The sequence below is a fragment of the Pseudoliparis swirei genome, chromosome 4 (genome assembly GCF_029220125.1).
Source record: "Pseudoliparis swirei isolate HS2019 ecotype Mariana Trench chromosome 4, NWPU_hadal_v1, whole genome shotgun sequence".
Taxonomy (NCBI): Eukaryota; Metazoa; Chordata; class Actinopteri; order Perciformes; family Liparidae; genus Pseudoliparis; species Pseudoliparis swirei.
Genome location: NC_079391.1, coordinates 4,291,997 through 4,314,083, shown reverse-complemented (window position 1 = coordinate 4,314,083; position 22,087 = coordinate 4,291,997). Strand labels below are relative to the sequence as shown.

General features: G+C 42.3%; 1 protein-coding gene and 1 long non-coding RNA gene across 3 annotated transcripts in view; one reads left to right on the top strand and one right to left on the bottom strand.

Moving 5' to 3' along the window:
* The window catches only part of igdcc4 (immunoglobulin superfamily, DCC subclass, member 4), an 81,197-nt gene that overhangs the window by 39,334 nt on the left and 19,776 nt on the right, over positions 1-22,087 (bottom strand). For both annotated transcript variants that reach the window (XM_056413664.1, XM_056413666.1), the window contains exon 2: positions 2,330-2,644. In XM_056413664.1, the coding sequence (XP_056269639.1) occupies positions 2,330-2,644 (315 nt within the window). The remainder of the gene's footprint in view (positions 1-2,329; positions 2,645-22,087) is intronic.
* On the top strand, positions 17,408-21,535 carry LOC130193221 (uncharacterized). The gene is made up of 4 exons (XR_008831528.1): positions 17,408-17,461; positions 17,926-18,023; positions 18,554-18,626; positions 21,452-21,535. It is a non-coding gene; the product is annotated as an uncharacterized LOC130193221 (long non-coding RNA).

Sequence of the window (22,087 nt, the reverse complement as noted above, 5' to 3'; positions counted from 1 at the left end):
AATTTACTCAAATCATGCGAGTCGGAGACGGGGATTCCACTGGAATGAAAACACCCAAAAACGTGAGCCAAACATCTGTTGCTTGAAATTTGAAAAAAAAGAGAGATTTTTTTCTCTCCTACGCCCTTTTGTAAACAAAGAGAGCAGAAGACATGAAGGCATTACGTACACACGGCTCGTTTGTATGGAGGGGAGCGCACACTTTTAACGACTATGACATCATCCGTTGTGACTGTAATGAGTTGCGAAAAAACCACAGATTAGGAAATATTGAGATTCATCTCAGCCGTCTCATAACGAGGAAGGTTAATTGGCCTAATTAGCATTAAAAGAGGCTTTTTCTTTTTCTCCTGATGTACCGACAGAGATGTTGGGAAGATGTACGACTAAGTTAAGAAATAAACACCGTCTCTACATATACAGATGCATTATACATACATTATAATATATATATATATACTGTATATATATATACATATATAGACATATATTAATATATATATATATGTATTTATACATATTAATATATATATATATATATGTATATAGACATATATATATATATAATTATATACCGACATACATATATATATATATATGTATGTAGGTATATAATACGTGTTACAGATGTGATCTCGAAGGCGTGGAAGGAACCGAGAACGTCGGTTCAATGTCAACGGACCAGACTCCCCTCGCACACGTCTATCTCATCGGCTCTCATCGCGGATTCCATTCAAAAGCGTACACACACACACACACACACACAGACTGAAGGTCATTCTTAATGGTCTCTTCAGCCTTTTTTCCTTTTCATCATCGCGAGCAAACTCTCTCTCTTCAGCCCTTTCCGCCTTTTAGCCATTAATCCCCCCCCCCCCCCACACACACACCCCATACCCCCACCCCCGTCTCCTTTTGTCCCTTATTGTCCCTCCAACAAGAGATCCTCATAAATAGGCATGTGACAGCTGACAAAAGCAGGGGACATCCACAAAGGACACTGTCTCATTTTACACAAAGCTAATGACGAAATAAAGACTGCCACTTAAAGAGTGAGAGAGAGGAAGAGGCCTCCTCCTCCTCCTCCTCCTCCTCCTCCTCCTCCTCGGTGGGGCCATCAGAGAGCTGCAGCCCGGATGAACAGTGAGCTCTGTTCCCGGGACACTTGTTCGCGTCTGGACCGGAGGATACGTCTCCTCTCCGAGAGGAAGGAGAGACAAGTTCATCTCCACCCATGCGAGGAGATTCCAATCACATGTCTGTGTGTGTGTGTGTGTGTGTGTGTGTGTGTGTGTGTGTGTGTGTGTGTGTGTGTGTGTGTGTGTGTGTGTGTGTGTGTGTAAACTCAACTGAATGCTTTATATGGATGAATCAATCAAATTTTATTTTATGTCATTGCATCATGCAGTCATCTAACCTCGTGAGCAAAAGCTCCCACTTCAGGATTACTTTCAATGAAAGATTAATTGAGATAAAAAATCTCTTTTTCGAGGGCGACCTGGACAAGACAGGGAATCTAAAAGTTAAGAGACAAGTGAAATAACTGAGTTAATGTAAGAAACAACCTCTAACCTGCCTCTATTTCTTTAATTTTATATGTAAAAGCAGGAAAGAGGTATCACTTCTTTGACTTTTAAAAGACATATCCAAATGTCTTGTTTGAAGAAAACAACAAAGATATGTAATTTACAATCATAGAAGAAAAAGCAGGTGCAAAATGTGAAGAGCTGGAAACAGGAAATCTGGAAATTGTTTTACTTTAATTATAAATACACGACTAGAAGGTTTGTGAATACTGTCGGACAACGAATGGATTCATTTACTAATATTTTCAGTTTATGATCCATCTATTGTTTAGTGTTTTTTAACCCTCCTGTTACCTTTCGGGTCAATTTGACCCCATTCAATGTTTAACGTTGGTGTTCTTTGGGGTCAATTTGACAAACATATAAGAAATGTCAACTTTTTTATATATTTAATGGGCTATTTAGGTAGTCAACAAACAAACATAAAGTACCTCACACTTAAACTTGGGAAACAATATTAATTTTAATAATTTTCTGGAGGTTTTAATTGCTGGGGTCAAATTGACCCCGAGGGTAAAATATGTTAGTAAATGTAAAGGTAACAGGAGGGTTAAAGCAGCTCTGCCAATAAGAGAGAAACTATCCATCCATCTATCCATGATCTTTCTCCATGTGGGGATTAGAACCTATCTCCACACACACTGGGAGAAAGACAGGACACAAATCACCAGATCATCACGGCGAGAGAAAGATAAATGTAAGCTTTTCAGAATAAATACACGGTTTAGTGTAAATGCACCGACCTGCTAGAAGAACATTCACCGTCCGGCTGGTCAGGGCTCCGAGGGCGCTGGCGCTCACGCAGGCGTAGCCCCCCTCCACGCCGCGGAGACGCCGGCCCGCCCCGGAGGTGGGCAGCAGGAGGAGGGACCCGTTGGCCAAATGCTGCAGGAAGTCCCGCCCCCCCGAGGGAAGAGGCCGGCCGTCCCGAAGCCAGGTGATGTTGAAAGGTGCATCGCTGGCCCCGAGGCTGCAGTCCAGCCGCAGGGGGGACCCCGACTCCAACACGACGTGGCTGGGCCCGGCCCCGCAGCTCAGCTCCACCGACACGGGCTTCGCTGTGCGGGGAAAAGACACAAAAGTGTGTTCAAATATTTACGAAGTACCTTTAACATAAAAATAAAAAATTTAAATGTCCATTTTTTTCAACCAAAGGGAATGAAGCAAACAAAAACAAAAAAAACTAAATGCATTCACTGTCACTGTTGTTGTTTTTATTTATCGTACATACATGTTGCTATTCTGTTGTCTTCAATGTCTTTTATATTTATCCTGTTATATTGTAAATTACATGTACACTGTCGTTCAAAAGTTTGGGGTCATCCAGACAATTTTGTGTCTTCCATGAAAACTCACTTTTATTTATCAAATGAATTGAAAATTGAATAGAAAATATAGTCAAGACATTGACAAGGTTAGAAATAATGATTAATATTTGAAGTATTAATTTTGTTCTTCAAACTTCAAGTTGTATAGCTCAGTGGTTCTCAAATGGGGGTACGTGTACCCCTGGGGGTACGCGATGGCCCTCGAGGGGGTACGTGAGGTTTATTTTAAATATATTTTTGAAATTAGCATCCATTAAAAAAGCCTTTCAAAATAGTTATTTCATAAATATTCAATAAAATAGAAGTGTAAGTTCATAAACCGAATTGTATATATTATATATGAAATCTGACACTGATGGAGAAATGCTGCATATTAAATCTTTTTTTCAACCCAAAATGCTTTGGGGTTACTTGGCTGCAAAAAAATATTTCACAGGGGGTACATCACTGAAAAAAGGTTGAGAACCATTGGTATAGCTTATATCACCAGCATAACTGTTTTCAGCTGTGCTAACATAATTGCACGGGTTTTCTAATCATCCATTAGTCTTCTTAGGCGATTAGCAAACACAATGTACCATTAGAACACTGGAGTGATCGTTGATGGAAATGGGCCTCTATACACCTATGGAGATATTTCATTAGAAACCAGACGTTTCCACCTAGAATAGTCATTTACCACATTAACAATGTATAGTGTGTATTTTTGATTAATGTTATCTTTATTGAAAAAAACAGTGCTTTTCTTTGAAAAATAAAGACATTTTTAAGTAACCCAAAACTTTTGAACGGTAGTGTATGTACGACGCCAGTGTGAAAGTAACCGGAGTCAAATTCCATGTATGTGCACACATAAGTGATAAAACACTGAGTACAACTCATTTAAATGTCATAAGACAGAGAAAAGAACGACAAGTATTAAAGAAAAAAGCTTTTTTAAAGTGATTTAATAGACAAGACAGGAGTGTGCAGCCCCAGGCAAAGAGGCTCTATTGCCTCGATGTTTGTTACCTTGGAACCAAGAAGAAACGACGCAACAGACGTCAGGGGCAATAAAAAGATCTGATGAAAAAAAACTCAGGGATTTGCAAGTTATCAAAAACATCTCGAAATCAATTCTAAAAAGCCAGGATCAGTGAAATGAGATCACGTTTCAGGGGAGGAATGTTGTACCGATGCCAGAGATCAAAGATCAGAGATCTGCCCGAAGGGAGAATGGTTTCTAGATCTTGGGGAGAGAGAAACGGACGAATAACCCTTGAGATGTTTCTGATGATGAAAAACTGGATTTAACCCTTGATTTGACATGTTTGGATGAACTGAGATTTGGATATATAATACTGAGTTATTGAATACAACAATGAAGCAGGTGTTGGGGTGTTTGCACCATCTTGGCCACTAGGTTTATTTCTCTCATTTAGGCATTTACCAGCAGCACAAGATGTGACGTCCACCTGAGGCTCCCAGCTGGAGATGTGTGAGTGTCGTCAGCGTAACAATGGAAACTGATATTCTATCCACACGCAGGAACATGAAGGTGGCATCTGGAACCGAAAACGGTTCTTCAGAGTGATGCCATAGAAGAACCATTTCTGGTTCCACAAGAACCTTTCAAACCAGGGTTCTTTAAAGAAACAATTCAATTAAGAGTTCTTCAAAGAACCTATAAAGATGTCTCAAAAAACCTTAAAACAATGGTTATTTAAGGCACTATGTCTGGTTCCACGAAGAACCTTTCAAACAAGGGTTATTTAAAGAACCATTTTCTTCAAGAATTCTTCAAAGAACCTAGAAAGGTGTCTCAAAGAACCTTCAACAATGGTTCTTTAAGGCACCATTTCTGGTTCCACAAAGAACTTTTTAAACTAGGGTTCTTTAAAGAACCATTACCTTAAAAAGTACTTCATAGAACCTATATAGGTGTCTCAAATAACCTTATAAAAATGGTTATTAAGGCATCATTTCTTTTTCCACGAAGAACCTTTCAAACCAAGGTTATTTAAAGAACCATTTTCTTAAAGAGTTCTTCAAAGAACCTAGAAAGTTGCTTAAAAAATGGTTCTTCAGGAGGTGATGGTTCTTCCTAGAACCACTAAGCCTTTTAAAAAACCATTTAAGAACCATTACTTCTCGGTGTATAGATATAAGTTGGCCAAGTGGAAAAGCAGCGTAACTTGGGGGCATCGTCTCACAGCAACAAGTCATTTAAGACCTTCAGAAGAGTCTTTCATTCTTTTCAGTATCGCTCTCGAAAACCAGATTGGAATTTTTCCTAAAGATTGTTCCCAGATGATCTGCTCAAACACTTTTTCTCAATCCTTAGCTAAAAATGGGAGCTTATAAATAGGCATAAGGGAAGATGGAGAAATTGGTATGAATGAGACAATTAGTATACATGAGATAATTGAAGAATCTGGGAGAGAAGTAAGACTTATGTTTGAGGGCTGCTGGGTAAATAAGGAAAGACATTCTTCCCATTTCTCTGGGGCATCAACTATTAAAGAGGATTAAGAGCGTGTTCATGAATGATCTGAAGCATTGCTGTTAATTAAAGTAGAACAATACACGGAACCATTGTATTGCTCTGTGAACACAATGCAGCTGACCTATAGATCAGATATCGCCCTCTTCTTCTTCATCTTCTTCTTTGATCAAACTATTCACACATCTGTCATCATTTGTCACTTTGGACTATTTTGTATACCTTTTTCCAATTTCAGCGTTTGGCAATTCATAGCATAAATTCAATAGAATCGATAGCGTTGCTAGCACAGATTTATAGGAGTTGTGTTTCAGAGGGAAAGAGAGGAGGAGGAGGAGGAGGAGGAGGGGTATTGATGGGATTTGTATGTCAGCAGCAGGACATTACAGTCTGTGAGAGAGGGGAAGTCCTGGAGTGAGAGTTTGATGAGCTGGTGTGAGATGAGGGGAGTGATACATGAACCTGTGTTGCTCAACCCGTGGCAACTAAAGCATGCTCAAACTTACACAAACAAAGTTTGAAAAGGAAGTTGCACATTATTTGAAAATGAATGGATGCATTCTCAGTCTAGCCGAGTATTTTTTAACCTGCGGTTTGTCTTTTTGTTCATATTTCACCTCCTGTCACGACGCTATTAGAGTGGACCCAATAGCACGACTCAGACAGGAGTAACAAAGAATACTGTCTTTGGTTGGAAACAGGCTGGGTCAAAACCGGGAGATCAGTCGAAGAAGCAAACAAGTCCAAAAAGGGGCGTGGCAGAGAATCAGAGGTCAGGGCAGGCAGGCAGGGTCAGAACAGGCAGGTCAGGAATATACTCTAATAACGCTGGAGAACTTGGCACGAAAACACAAGACAATCTGGCAGAGGACAAGTGGAAGTGAGGGAGCTAAATAGTGAGGGACTAATGAGGGGAGGGGCTGCAGGTGAGAAGGGCGTGAGGACCAGGTGAAGGGAATGAGGGACTAACGAGGTGATCAGAGGCAGGTGAGAAGGGCGTGAGGACCAGGTGAAGGGAATGAGGGACTAACGAGGTGATCAGAGGCAGGTGAGAAGGGCGTGAGGACCAGGTGAAGGGAATGAGGGACTAACGAGGTGACCAGAGGCAGGTGAGAAGGGCGTGAGGACCAGGTGAAGGGAATGAGGGACTAACGAGGTGATCAGAGGCAGGTGAGGAGGTCGTGAGGACCAGGTGAAGGGAATGAGGGACTAACGAGGTGATCAGAGGCAGGTGAGGAGGCGTGAGGACCAGGTGAAGGGAATGAGGGACTAACGAGGTGATCAGAGGCAGGTGAGGAGGGCGTGAGGACCAGGTGAAGGGAATGAGGGACTAACGAGGTGATCAGAGGCAGGTGAGAAGGGCGTGAGGACCAGGTGAAGGGAATGAGGGACTAACGAGGTGACCAGAGGCAGGTGAGGGGAGTTGGACTGACGAGATGGTGTGACAGGATGAAAACAACTATAACAAAAAGGAAGGCGTGGAGCTAAACTGTTACACCTCCACAGTTGGTTTATTTTCTGTGTGTCTTGACCCACATGTTTCCACATTCAGTTCTTTGAAGAACACGATGGGTGGAAGGGGAACAAGTAAATAGTTAAAGATCTTATGAGAAAAGAGAATTATTGAAGAAAGATCAAGAGGGAATCGGCGATGGGAGATCGAAAAAAAGAACTGAAAACTTCAAAGAGAGTTGATTATAGAGGAAAACGATTGGATGGCAGTAGACGAATAAGACGAGGTCATGAAAAGTAAATGTCAATAGCAGCTCTTGGTCGCTCTATACTTATAGTAGACTGCACCTAGTATTCATAACCACACAGTAAGTAACACTCGTGATAAAACATCACACGTAGGTTATGGTGTTATTGTCTGACCTATAAACAAACATGGCAATTACTGCAAAGTCAGAGTTCAGCTGAACACATTCACACTGACGGGGAAAGCGGAGGTGTGTTGGTTCCCCGATGAAAGTATTCTGTGGGAATGCGGACAGCTTTTCAGTCTTTGAGGAAAGACGAGAAATACTGAAAACCACTGCATATGGATATTAAGTCGTGTTTTAATACAAAGTATTTCAATTCTACACATTTAGTTTGACATTGTTATACTATTCAAGTCATCCATGCTCTCTCGGAAAGCTAATTGCTGTCGCGAGACATTCGTTAAAACGTGATTAAACCAGATTTTATAAGTTTCCCTGATGAAAGTATTCTGGGGGAATGTTGACAGATTTTCAGTCTTTCAGGAAAAGACGAGAAATAACCGCGACTGAAAACCCATGCATATGGATATTGAGTCGTGTTGTTGATGGACTCAGGTCCTTATCTTGACATTTTATTTCAATTCTACACATTTAGTTTGACATCGTAATACTATTTAAGTCATCCATGCTCTCTCGGAAAGCTAATTGCTATCGCGAGATATTCGTTAAAACGTGATTAAACCAGATTTTATAAGTTTCCCTGATGAAAGTATTCTGGGGGAATGTTGACAGATTTTCGGTCTTTTCAAAAAAGGCGAAATAACCACTACTGAAAACCCATGCATATGGATATTGAGTCGTGTTGTTGATGGACTCAGGTCCTTATCTTGACATTTTAATCCAAAGTGTCTGAGTACTATGAAAAGCGCGAAAGGAATTTTATGTATTATTATTATTATTAAGTATTTAAATTCTACACACTTTGTTTGACATCGTTATATTATTCAAGTCATCCATGCAATTATGGAAATCTCATTGCTATCGCGAGACAAACGTAAAAAAGGATTAAACCAGATTTTGTAAAGTTCTGGCGCTACATCGATTATAGAAAATGCGACCGGCCGCCTGTTGACTAATTGATGTTGTCATGACGACTGTTGGAAATAGAAAAATAACTTGCGGTGTTCTCGTGATGCTGCATTGTTTAGTTTTTCACGACAGTATCAAAACCTTCTCATATAACGTCTACGGTCAAAACTGCCACCGGGCATGCTGGGAAATGTCTGCCCGTCGCCAGATCAAAGAGCTGATTGGCTCTTAGTTTTGACAACAAACACCACGTTTTGTAGAAAATCCTATTTGGTGTAATTGTAATACTTATATAAGCTAAATTGTTGGCTATTAGTCTCTAATCTTAAAACATGTCATGTGTGACTGCTGATAATAACGCGTACTTATAGGACACATATCCACACGAGCATCAAAGAAAAGAACAGAGGATAGAATACAATGCAGATACCGCATAAATATATATTCACTAACACACGTGAATACATTTTGACGAGGTCTACCAACTAAAGTAGCCTACAGACGAGATCTGACAGGATGCGACTGCGTCTTTGACTTCCTGTGTGCTCGTTGAAGGCTGAGAACCGTGGAAGTGCTTTAAATCTCTTAATTTAAAACCTAATTGCATTGCTGCAAATCAATGAGGGAGATGTTTGTGATGATGTCGTTAGGGGAAAAACACATAATCAAGCCAGCCAAGAACACAGAGATGTGAAATAATTGAGGTAATTAGAGTGTAATACGTAAATTACAATCTCTTTTGTTTAAGATATGTACACAGTGGGCACACTCAAGGAGTACAAATGGCAAATAATTGAGACGAAGAATTTAGAAAAGTTAACCATGGATTAGTTTTTAAGAATACTTATCCATTTATGTATTTATCCATTAATTTGCCACCTATTCGTGTTGGAAACCACACCAAAAAAACATGTTTTGACTGTAAACTGTATGGGAGAGTGTGTTTTACCCTGTGATGAAAAGTGAAACAAAGCAGCATTCACAAGGCCGGCGACGGGTTGTCTCTCTATTCTCAACAGCTGTCACGACTTCATCAACCCCGGACTCTCTTGGCTGGAAGTCTCTTTCAGCCGGGGCGAACTAGACCGATGTTAGGAAAATGTCTGACGTCTTACTACATTTTGCACGGCAATAATCCTGAAGCCGTGAAGTGAAGACATTATCGGATATTTATCAGCATTTTTCTGGCATTGCGCACGTTTGCAACCGGTTGCACATTAGATGTTTGGAGTCTGACACTGACGAGAACATTGCGTCAAGAGATGTAACGGATCTGCCTGACAACCACAGACTGTGACTATAAGAATGATACTTTACAGCAGGGGTGTCAAACTCAAGTTCACCGTGGGCCACATCAGCACCATGGCTGCCTCTTAAAGGGCCAGTGTACCTGGAACTGTATGAACTACTCCCAAACATATAGTTAAATAACTGTCTTTGCATTTGATCATTGTTTATTTGAGTGTAGAAATATGGCACATAAGAACATTTCTCCAATATTATAACATAAACCCGTTTAATTTGAAACCTTCAAAATAAAAGCATAGGATTTTTTCATAAAATTTCTTGAAGAAAAGGTTATCAAATGTCTTTCAAGTCATCAGGGGCCACATAAAATGAAGTGGCGGGGTGGATTCGGCCCCCGGGCCTTGTGTTTGACTCCTGTGCTTTACAGTGTTATACCCTAACGTTACACATGGTCTAAAAAGTGAGGTTGTTTACTTCCGCCTCCGCACCGGGTCCACATATCGAAATTAATATTAGGTGACTTAAAATGTATTTTCCATGAAGTCATTTGTACATGCATGTAATATCAGTTTAAGTTCTCCTCTACTTTCCTTCCACACACACACACACACACACACACACACACACACACACACACACACACACACACACACACACACACACACACACGCCCAGGCGGGTTTCCTCCAGCTCTTTCTCCAGTGTTAATTAAGTTAATGGAGAGAGAAAAAAATCCTTGATTAAATGAGGCTTGACCAAGGGTTCACTCCCTGATGAAGAGCCTGGGTGACGCAGAGAAAGACTGCACAGTGCTCTGGCACGCACACACACACACACACACACACACACACACACCGTGGAGACAAGACAACCCAAGCATGCTTCATACGCACATGCAACCAAGGCCCGTACAAACAGAGACACACTGGTGAACAACACCGGGTCGCACTCACGATCTTGCAGAAACAAACAAAAAACTCACGGTGCGAGCGCGCCAACAACCGGTTACCTCCCCGGCTCCTCTCTCTCTCTCTCTTCCTCACTCTCATTTCAACTAATTAGCTCTAATTAAGTCATTAAAACATTAGCAGCCATTTCCCAGATCACTGCCAACGGTTTCAGTTGGCGAGAGCTCATGCGGGGCTGGATAGGGAAGCCATCAGACGTGTGATGGTTGTAATGATGAACATGCAAATTCGAGAGAGAAAAAATACAGGAAAACAATAATTATCTATTAGGGTGTAAGACAAACTTTTAAAATCAGATGAAATAATGAATCGGTAAACAGATTTCCTGTACCGGTAAAGTCCGGTTACAGGCCTAGCATGACTTGCTATCCTTAAAAAAGACTCGGCGCGGTCAGCACATCGTATTTCAAGTCGTGCCGATTTATATCTAGGAATAAAAACACTTGATACCGAGACACCAGAAAGCTGCCCAAGATTTGTGGCCATGTGCAGCACACACACACACACACAGATATTCACACCCTGATATGAACCCACACGCTCATTGCAACACACACACATGCTGCATGCAACGCCCACAGATGAACTCCCAGTGTCTCGTGAGGACACGTTGTGGGGAATGGGGGCGGGGGGGCACTTTGCCATTTTACTGTAAAATGGGAAGCTGCTGGAAATGACAGGGTGGACTCTGGGATGTGGGAGCAGCTGTGTGGTTCCACTGAGCTCCAGTGAATGGATTGCGATGGCACTGCGCCCGAGGGGTCCGGAGCTTACTCGGGGTAGACAAGAGGACAGCGGTCTACACGACGGAGAAGATGAAGCGGAGCGCGACGGGCAGCGGGGAAAATACGGACAAGCAACAACGAGGGACCGTCTCGGGGTGGGATCAACGGACCCTTCCCCACTTCCTACTCCCCTACTTCCAGTTCGGCCCACACCGATCTTTCAACTCTGGAACAGTTTAGCTCCACACCTTCCTTTTTGTATATGTTGTTTTCTTCCTGTCTCACTAACTATCACGTCATTCCAGATCCTGCTTCCCATCTCGTCAGTCCAACTCCCTTCACCTGCCTCTGATCACCTCGTTAGTCCCTCATTCCCTTCACCTGGTCTTCATGCCCATCTCACCTGTTGCCCATTCCCTAATTAGTCCTTGTCTACTTAGGTTGCCTCACTTGCACTTGTCCTCTGCCAGATTGTCTTGTGTTTCTCAGACCAAGCCCTCGAGCGTTCCACAGTGTGTTTGTTTATTCGGTCAGTTCCGTTCCTGACAACACTTTCAGTAAAGGATCTTTATCAGCATTATCCGTCTCCTGAGTCGTGCCTTTGGGTCCACCCTAATCCCGTCGTGACAAACTCAGCCTTGTTTCTTTGACTTCCAACCTCAAAACTTCTGCGACTACATCTCGCACAGTTGTGACACTATTGCAGTGACGACATCAGACTTATTATATACGTTTACAAAACTGCCTCTGTGGTATAGTTCCTGCTGCAGAAGGTGTCTCTGGGGACCACATGTTGCAACGGTGAATCACACAGACAACACCAGCGTTGTGGTCACGGCTGGTAAAGAAGCAAATGCAACCCAAATAAATGTTACAGCGCACCAATTTTGACAATTTATCTGCAGTCGTAATAGCTTTTTTTATCGGGCAAAATAACAGTAATGTGGATAAAGAATCTCCAGGATTTTTTGGGATTAAATCACATGTTTAGCTCTAAATCAGGTGGATAGATGGATAGATTGAAGACTGATTTGTAGCCTTATTCACAATAAAATACATGAAAAAATGAGAAAGAGAAGATAAACAAAGCACAGACAAAGAAACAAACATTCCCTGTACTTCCTTCAGAAGAAGAGAAAAGACAGAAATAGGAGGAGAAAAAAGAGGAGGGGGAGGATAGTGATCCAACAGAGTTAATATTTTAACCGGACATGCTCGATATCAACAGAGCCAGCTCAGGTTTCTAGAGTCTCTGAAGTAAACCTCAACAATACCTCTGGCCCTTCTGGAGCTAGAGATACAGCAACAAGGCTCGCTCAAAAGACTCCAAACTACTGCGCCATATATGTAAATATATACTTCATTTTCAGAGAGATTTTAGTTCAGTGCGTGTTATTCATATATCTATAAATTTACTTACTTTTTTTTAGAGAGATGTGAGTTAAGAACATTTTCTTATGTGTCACAATATCTCGATATATAATTCAATCGCAATATGATTTAATTGAAAGATGATAAATGATCCTATTCATTTATTGCCCAGCCTTGCACAAAGTAAAGCAGAGATGTATGGGTATAGTTACCTTCGCATTGAAAATGCCGGAAGGTTATGTTTTGATCGCCGTGTATTTATTTATTTATTTATTTGTATGCGTGTTATTCGCAAAACTCAAAAAGTATTGAACCGAAACGCATGAAATTTGGTGGGATGATTGTTTATTATCCGGGGACCATTTGATTAGATTTTGGGATCGATCGGGTCAAAGTTCAAGGTCATGAAAAAGGTCAAAATCTTCTTGAATTGCATGAAATTTGGTGGGATGATTGATTATTATCCGGGGACCATTTGATTAGATTTTGGGATCGATCGGGTCAAAGGTCATGGTCAAGGTCATGAAAAGGTCAACATCTTCTTTTTACCATAGCGCGGTCAATTTATATCCAATTGGCATGCAACTAATGCCAAAATGTTCATAATTCAATGCCCAATCTTGTGATATGCGAAGGTATGCGCTCTACCGAGTGCCCATTCTAGTTTTTAATGTAACCATTCATATATCAAAGTATTATATTTATACAAATGTAGAGAAGATGGCTGCGCTACATGTGAAAAATTAAAAGATTCCTGACGCAAGAGTCAGAGCATTAAAGGAACACTGTAACATTTAGGAGGATTAATTTGTAGCGATTGAATATAATATACATGTCTGTGCTTTCTTTACATAATCTGGCCAGTAGCACGTGGTTGTAGTGCATGTGAGGGCAAGGGAGGTGCCCTAGTGGCTAGCCGGCGTCTTAGCACCCTGGTTCCCCCTCGGGTCATCACTGTTGCTGTGTTTGTACTGTTAGCCGCTAGCCACCGGCTCAGCAGTCAATGCTGTCCCTTAACTTTTAAGTTTCTTTTAACTCGTCTTGTTCTGTGTTTCTTTGTTTGTAACTATGTTTTTCTTATGTTGCTGCCTGTCTTGGCCAGGTCACCCTCGAAAAAGAGATTTTTAATCTCAATGGAACTCACCTGGTTAATTAAAGGTTTAAAGGACCCATATTATGCCCATTTTGCCACAAGTTGATATGGTTCCTTGGGGTCTTAATGAAATGTTTGTAACATATTTTGGTCAAAATACCGGATTTTGTATTGAGCGCCTCCTAGGGATCACCAAAGCTATTACACTTCGTCCTGAATTCAGTCCAAGTCGGAACCAAATTGGTGGAACCACAGAACGACGACACGGAAAACACGGCTAGCAACTGGCCCTGGTAGGCCTACGATAGCGTAGCATTACCAATCGCCAAGTGGAAGCTGCAAGAGGGCCACAAACAAGAGCTGCGGAATTTCAATTCAATTCAGTTTATTTGTATAGCCCAATTTCACAAATTACAAATTTGAAGAAAAGATACTGAACAAAGAAAGAAACCCAGGGAATTAAAGAATGGAATACAGAACTGAACAGTGCCGATGAGATTGGGGGGGGGGAGGGGCTCAAGACTCAATTGACAGAGAGCAGCGAAATGTGATTACAGACGCTTTTGTGAAGAGGGACCCGCCGAAGCACTCAAAAAGCAGTGATAACCAGATTGCCTTGTACCTCCTGCTGGATTTACACCGCAGCGGTAGATTATTGCTGCGAGTCGGTTCCTGAATGATGTCGCGATGTCTCGTATTGCACATGTTGCAAGGTGGTACTGAAACCTAAATATGGGCTGAGTGAACCGGGGCAGGTGGTCTGAATGACAGTTTACTGCAGGATAACTCCTCCTATGTGTGTGTGTGTGTGTGTGTGTATATTTGTGTGTCCCCACAAATGGGCAAAATAAGTTCAGGCCCCACAAAGGAGGAAAACAAGTATGTGTGTGTGTGTATGTCTGTTTGTATGTATGTGTCCCCAAAAATGGGTAAGATAAGTTCAGGCCCCACAAAGCAGGAAAATTAGTGTGTATGTGTATGTGTATATGTGGGTGTGTGTGTGGGTCTGTTTGTATTTGTGTGGCCCCACAAAGGAGGAAAACGAGTATGTGTGTGTGTGTATGTATCTGTGTGTGCGTGTGTGTGTGTGTGGGTGTGTGTGCATCTGTTTGTATTTGTGTGTCCCCACAAATAGGTAAAATAAGTTCAGGCCCCACAAAGGAGGAAAACGAGTATGTGTGTGTGTGTCTGTACGTGTGTGTGGTGTATGTGTGTGTACGTGTATGTATGTGTGTGTGTGTATTTGTGTCCCCACAAATGGATCAAATAAGTTCAGGCCCAACTAAGGAGGAAAACAAGTATATGCGTGTGTACGTGTGTATATGCATGTGTGTGTGTGTGTGTCCTGTGTGTGTGCGTGGTGTGGACGCCACAATCCTAACCCTCAAATCAAAGCTCACCTGTGGTGCTCATCTGCTATCTCAGCCTCTGTTTGCTAATTCGATCACCTCACACATTGATAACAACAACGTCAACAAATAAATACCCCGGGCACTCACACGCGCTTGTGGCTAAAAACAAAACTCTCCGGTGTCCGGGACTTAATCGATATTCTGAAGCCACGGTTGTTAAACATTTAGGATTTCATCAAGTGGGCTTCATATCTTTTTTCGCGCGTTAAAAATAAAAGTAAAGCGCCATCGGGAGTCGTGCGGCACAATCACGGTCCTCTTGATTGAGTCTGAAATTGCTCTGATGGCAAATACAACCTCTCAGTTTACTCGTGGAAGCGTTTTCCTCGGGGCTCGAGATGTCACTCGCTCCGCGGCGAGGACGTGAGTCACTCTTCAATGAGCCGCTCGGGCTGCTTCCTATGGTGACGATACAGCAGGGTGCTACTCACACACTGTAATCTCCACCACACACACACACACTGTCAGAAAGATGATACCATGAATCAAAAGGTTGTTTTTTTTCAGACTCGGAATGGATTGACTGAGTTTACACGTTTTGACAGCGCTGCGATATTAATATAACTCTTTTATTAAAGTGACTTTTCCCTCTATCGGAAAAAAACCACCCGGTTTGAAGCATCTTTCTCACTCAGATATTCTGTCACCGGCCTCCAGATAAAATGTCACATTGGAAATCTTTACCATACGATATTTATACACAAACAAATATAAATTATTAGCATCTAATTACTTCCCAAAAGCACATTATTGATAAGTTATAAAGGTCTTCCATATGACAGTCAGAGCATAACCAAAGCATCAATCAACTATTTACTTCTTACTATAGACCACATGATGTCGACCTGAGCAGATAATTAAAGGACCCATCGTATGCCCATTTTTCCACAAGTTGATATGGTTCCTTGGGGTCTTAATGAAATGTTTATAACATATTTTGGTCAAAATACCACAAGAATCATTTCAAACAGCACCCTTTTTACCAAAAACACCTCTCCACAGATTAACCTGTTTTGAGTGCCTGTTCCTTTAAATGCTAATGAGCCAGCTCTCCCCTCCCCCCTCCTCCACGAGATGCGCTCGCCTAGCTGCTGCCTGCCCAGCTAGCCATTACCTTTGTAGAAATATGGCTACTGCAGATGAAGATAGCGTCGTGCAACCATCTCGTTTTGAACCAGAGTCAGACCCTGAACAAGAAGAGGCTCCCGAACAAGTTCCAGAAGTGAGGGCTCAACAGGACGTTTCTGAATGGTAAGTTAACTTTGTCACTTCTACTTTTTTTGTTTTGTTTGTACATTGGCTAAGGTCACCGAACCATCTTTAAACTGGGTGGGTCGAGTGGTGGTGGGGGGCGGTCCAAGGCCATGTAGCCAGACTCCCGACATGGGCGTGCTTCAAAATCTACGTAGACGTTGGTGGTGATCCCATTTGACTCACTCAAGCATATCGTTTCTGACATAGAGGAACCACAACAAGCCGCGTGAGTTGTTTTTTTTCCCCGCGTTTTTGTGTTGGAATACATGCCAGATACCCAAATTAACGTATAGAAGCACTAAAAAAGTGGAATTTTCATAATATGTCCCCTTTAAGGCATTTGCATCGTTATTTATGTGGAGAGCTCCATGCAATAGATATGTTTTTAATTCAATAAGTCTATAAAGTAATTAAAAGTGAAAGATCCCCAAGTTGACATATTCAGATTTCTTGCCTTGTCCAAACAGTGAAAATCCCAAAGATCTTTAATTTACTCTCATAGATATCTAGTCAAAAAAAGTACATTTAAGAAGTTGGAAGCGGAGGAATTTGGGGCTTTTAGCTTAAGAAATTACTCAAACTCACATTACATCAATTACATTAAACTTGTGTCATGATTTGTCGACCTGCTTAGACACAACAGCTCATCGATTATGAAAAGTCATGAATCGTCGAGTTGACATTTTACGACCGCCGCGGTCACACGGCGGCTTTCTTTCTTTCTTCTCGACGCCGGCGGATAACAAATAGCGTGAAAGTGTGGAATGGGGAAAAAAAAAGTTGTGTGTGAGAGACAAGCATGGCTCCTGTGTCCCACTGAGTGTGTGAACAACAGGAGGGGAGAGAAAGGGAGCGAGGGATAGGGAATGAGAGGGGGGGAGGTAGACCCTCATGCCTCCTGCTCTATGTGCAGTGCTCATTCATCCCCCAGGCTGGAATCCTCCAATCACAGAGTGTTCCTGCGTGCAGGGCCTCCCAGCGGCACGGGGGCCTCCACATGGCCGAGTCCAGAGCCAAGGCCCGCTGGCCCGAGTCAACAAGGCAGACAATAAAAACTGACATGGGAAGAACGCTGGAGACCCGAATCAGGATCTATTTGTTCAGGGTTCATACGCATTAGGACCGATGGATTTCCACGACGACTTTAAGCCAAATTTCCATGACCAAACATTTTGTGTAATCTCGGGTGTGGACATGAAAAAGTGAGAAAATGTCATAATTATGCGAACAATGACAACTCCAAGGCATACAGTATATATACCGTGTAAATAACATGGATATCACACTTTCCATGGCTTTTCCAAAACTTTTGGGATTGTCATTTTTTCCAATGACTTTTCCATGCCTGGAAATAACCATTTCAAAATTACATGACTTTTAAAAAACTTTTGAGATTTTATTATTTTTCTAACGAATTTTCAAGGCCTAAAAATATTAACCATTTCAAAATTACATGACTTTTCCAAAACGTTTATGATTTTTTTCTTCTCTAATGGCTTTTCAAGGCCTGTAAATAATAACCATTTTTTAAATTCCATGATTTTTCAAAAACGTTTGGGATTTAATTATTTTTCTAATGACTTTTCCAAGCCAGGAAATCACCTATTTAAAAATTCCATGACTTTTCCAGGTTTTCCATGACCATATGAATCCTGTATTCGTTCAGAAATCCACAGGCATGGCTGCTGCTGATGTTGGAACACTGGTCATGTAAAGGTTCCCCAGTACCTGGAGAGAAATGCAGGACAACAGCACACACTAAAGGTATTATTATATATGGAAAAAAAACCTTCTCCTCTTACTCAACTCTCCTGCTCTTTTGAAGTGAGGCACGTAGGTACGTTATTATGCTCATTAGCAAGGGGGGGTGGGTTGAGGCTCTCCAACAAGGTCAGGATGATGAATGAGACGTGCTGTGTGACACTACCTGGTACATGCACACTCCAAATGAGGGAGTATTACCAAGCTCACAATGGGGGTCACAATAATGACATTTTCCATCGCCTGATGTGTGAGAGCGCTGCGCTGTGATCTTTGCGTAATATACTGCATCTGAATGAGCGCTTAAAAGGCGAGCGGTACTCGGTGTAAAAAGCACAGAATGTTCCAGAGGGATTCCTCAATGTCTGTGTTGTAGGACGGTTATATTAAATATGAGTAATGCTGGGACTCGGGTGCAATAAAGCACTGCACTGAACCCTCCGCCGATCCCGTCTTGACTTCTACGCATTGACATTTCCTGCACTGCCTTTTTTTTCTTCACCTCTGCAAACTACAAATGGGCGGATGCATAGTCGCCCACGTCTCCGGCCGGCTTCGGTGTAACTCACGTGAGCGAGCAGAGGAAGGGGAGGAATGTGAATGCAGGTAAGTCAGACTGCGGCTTTTTAAACAGAAAAGGCACACGCGCATACAAAAGACGTAGAGCTACACCGGCAGAATAGAAGCCCAGGCAGTGAAAGGTCCTGTTAAACCGAGGGATGGGTATTGTTTGGGTTTTTTCCCGATTCCGGTACTTTTAAAGCGATACCGGAGCCTAAACGGTGCCTGAATCGATACTTTAAAAAAAAAGAAGAAGCAAAAAAGGACGATTGACAATGACGACATTAAAATGTGCGTTGCGTTCGGTCCGGTCGTATAGGAACCGGTTTTCCGTACCCAACCCTCGTGAAACCAGGTATATAGAGCAGTTTGATACGTTGGCTTATTGCTGATTGGTTGCCTCCTGCTTCCCTTTGATGTTCCGTAACCTCATTCCCAAAATAAATATTCCTGCAGCTTCAACATGAATATCACGTTCGACACCAGCAACGCTGTCAGGGGAGGATAAGAGCTGCGATTCACACACGGTTATTATTATTATTATTAGGCCCGTCGATTCCATTTAGTGCAATTCAGTTCAGTTTATTTTAGACAGCCCGATATCACAGATTACTAATTTGCCTCAGAGGGCTTTACAATCTGTACACATTACGACATGCCTGACCTTTGACCTCACATCGGATCAGGAAAAACTGCCAAGAAATATTCAGGGGGAAAAGAGGAGGATCCCTCTCCAGGATGGACAGGGGAATAGATGTCATGTGACCAGAATGAAGCGTTACAGATTTACATAGACAAATTCAATGAATATGACAGAGTGTATGAATAGTTGGTAGTCGGCATGGACCACGATCCAGACCTCCGTGAAACAGGAGGAGGGAGAGAGGAGGGGGGGACGGGCTTGGATAAAAATACTGTCTCCTACCTTCTGTACAGCAGCGTACTGTGAGCATCCGCTCTAATCCCATCATGGAATTACCTTCGCATTGAAAATGCGGAAGGTAATGTTTTGATCGCTGTGTATTTGTATGCGTGTTATTCGCATAAGTCAAAAAGTATTAAACCGAATCGCATGAAATTTGGTGGGATGATTGGTTATTATCCCGGGACCATTTGAATAGATTTTGGGATCGATCGGTTCAAGGTCAAGGTCATGGATAGGTCAAAATCTTCTTTTTACATGGTCAAATTTGTATCCAATTGGCATGCAACTAATGCCAACATGTTCATAATTCAATGCCCAATCTTGTGATATGCGAAGGTATGCGCTCTACCGAGTGCCCGTTCTAGTTACGCTGTGTGGGAAACCTTAACTAGCGAGTGAGCCAACGGGAGGAGGCAGCAGCTGTATTCCATCCCGGTTGCATCATCGCAGCAGCAAATATCTATTTGTGCTCCTGGGATCCAAAGACGTTACCGCCAAATGACCGAAGACGGGGAAACATGCGATGTCTGTACGCAACAGAGGTGCAACACACTCTTGCAACGGGAGAAGATTACTTCAGGGTCCATGAGGAATTCTCTGTTGTCGCTCAAGCAAGAGCAAAAGCAGTAACAGTTGCTGGTAAAAAAGGCTCCCACAAGGCGAAGCTTTTACTCTGAAATGTGACAACAAATGCAAAAGCTGCACTACTTGTGGTTCAGTCTGGACATTGTTGTGCGGGACATGTTAAAGCACATATCTCTGCCTCAGAAGGCCAGATAGTTCCGCGCGGCACATTGCGATCCAGAATATCTCACCTTGGTACCGAGCTTTGAGTCTCCAGAGCCACATTCCACATACCGTGGGAGGCTCTGTGACCGTCCCGTCAAATGGAACGTTCCCATCCCTGAGACCCACGTGTGACCGCCAACAGACCACCTGTGGAATGTTCCATGCCTAACAATAGTTCCATATGTATATAAATCATACCTGTTTACACTGGCATGTGGTTACATTAAATATTCTATGGCCTGCTTTTTTATCTTTTGTTTATTTATTTTTCGTATTTGTTTTATTGTTTTTTTTTACTGCACCATCTTTACCTTCGCATTGAAAATGCGGAAGATTATGTTTTGATTGCCGTGTATTTATTTAATTATTTGTATGCGTGTTACTCGCATAACTCAAAAAGTATTAAACCGAATCGCATGAAATTTGGTGGGATGATTGGTTATTATCCGGGGACCATTTGATTAGATTTTGGCATCGATCGGGTCAAAGGTCAAGGTCGTGAAAAGGTCAATATATTCTTTTTACCATAGCGCGGTCAATTGTTATCCAATTGGCATGCAACTAATGCCAAAATGTTCATAATTCAATGCCCAATCTTGTGATATGCGAAGGTATGCGCTCTACCGAGTGCCCGTTTTTTAAACTGTTTTTAACTTCTACTGTACTGCACTTTGTAACACTTAAGATAAGTGCAAAATAAATAAACTTTACTTACTTACTTACTTAAGTGACTCTTCAAAACATCCGTTTACACTGGCATTTGGTTATTTTGAATATTCTATGGCCTGCTTTAAATCTTCTTTGTTTTTAATTTTTTACTTGTGTTTTTTATTGCACCATATTTTACAGTGTATTATACTTCTTGCTTTTTAAACTTTTTATTGCAAATTGTTTGACTACTAATTGACTACTGTACTGCACTTTGTGACACTTTGTCTGTGATAAGTGCAAAATAAATAAACTTTACTTTCTTACTTACGGTATAATTTTGCAATACAGTAAAAAAAACTGATAATTATGAAGAAGAAAATATGAGGAAATGGAATGTCTGTCTTTAAATATATTATTCTTGTGGTTCATTATTGTCATGATTTCCCCACCTTCATAGTTAAATTCATCCTGTCTGCATGCTTAATGAACTCTCCTGTCATTCCAGATCCTGTCATCCTCACCTGGTTGTCTCTCATTCCCTTCACCTGGTCCTCACACCCTCCTCACCTGCCTCTGGTCACCTCGTTAGTCCCTCATTCCCTTCACCTGGTCCTCACGCCCTGCTCACCTGCCTCTGGTCACCTCGTTAGTCCCTCATTCCCTTCACCTGGTCCTCACGCCCTGCTCACCTGCCTCTGGTCACCTCGTTAGTCCCTCATTCCCTTCACCTGGTCCTCACGCCCTTCTCACCTGCCTCTGGTCACCTCGTTAGTCCCTCATTCCCTTCACCTGGTCCTCACGCCCTCCTCACCTGCCTCTGATCACCTCGTTAGTCCCTCATTCCCTTCACCTGGTCCTCACGCCCTTCTCACCTGCCTCTGGTCACCTCGTTAGTCCCTCATTCCCTTCACCTGGTCCTCACGCCCTTCTCACCTGCCTCTGGTCACCTCGTTAGTCCCTCATTCCCTTCACCTGGTCCTCACGCTCTCCTCACCTGCCTCTGGTCACCTCGTTAGTCCCTCATTCCCTTCACCTGGTCCTCACGCCCTCCTCACCTGCCTCTGGTCACCTCGTTAGTCCCTCATTCCCTTCACCTGGTCCTCACGCCCTTCTCACCTGCCTCTGGTCACCTCGTTAGTCC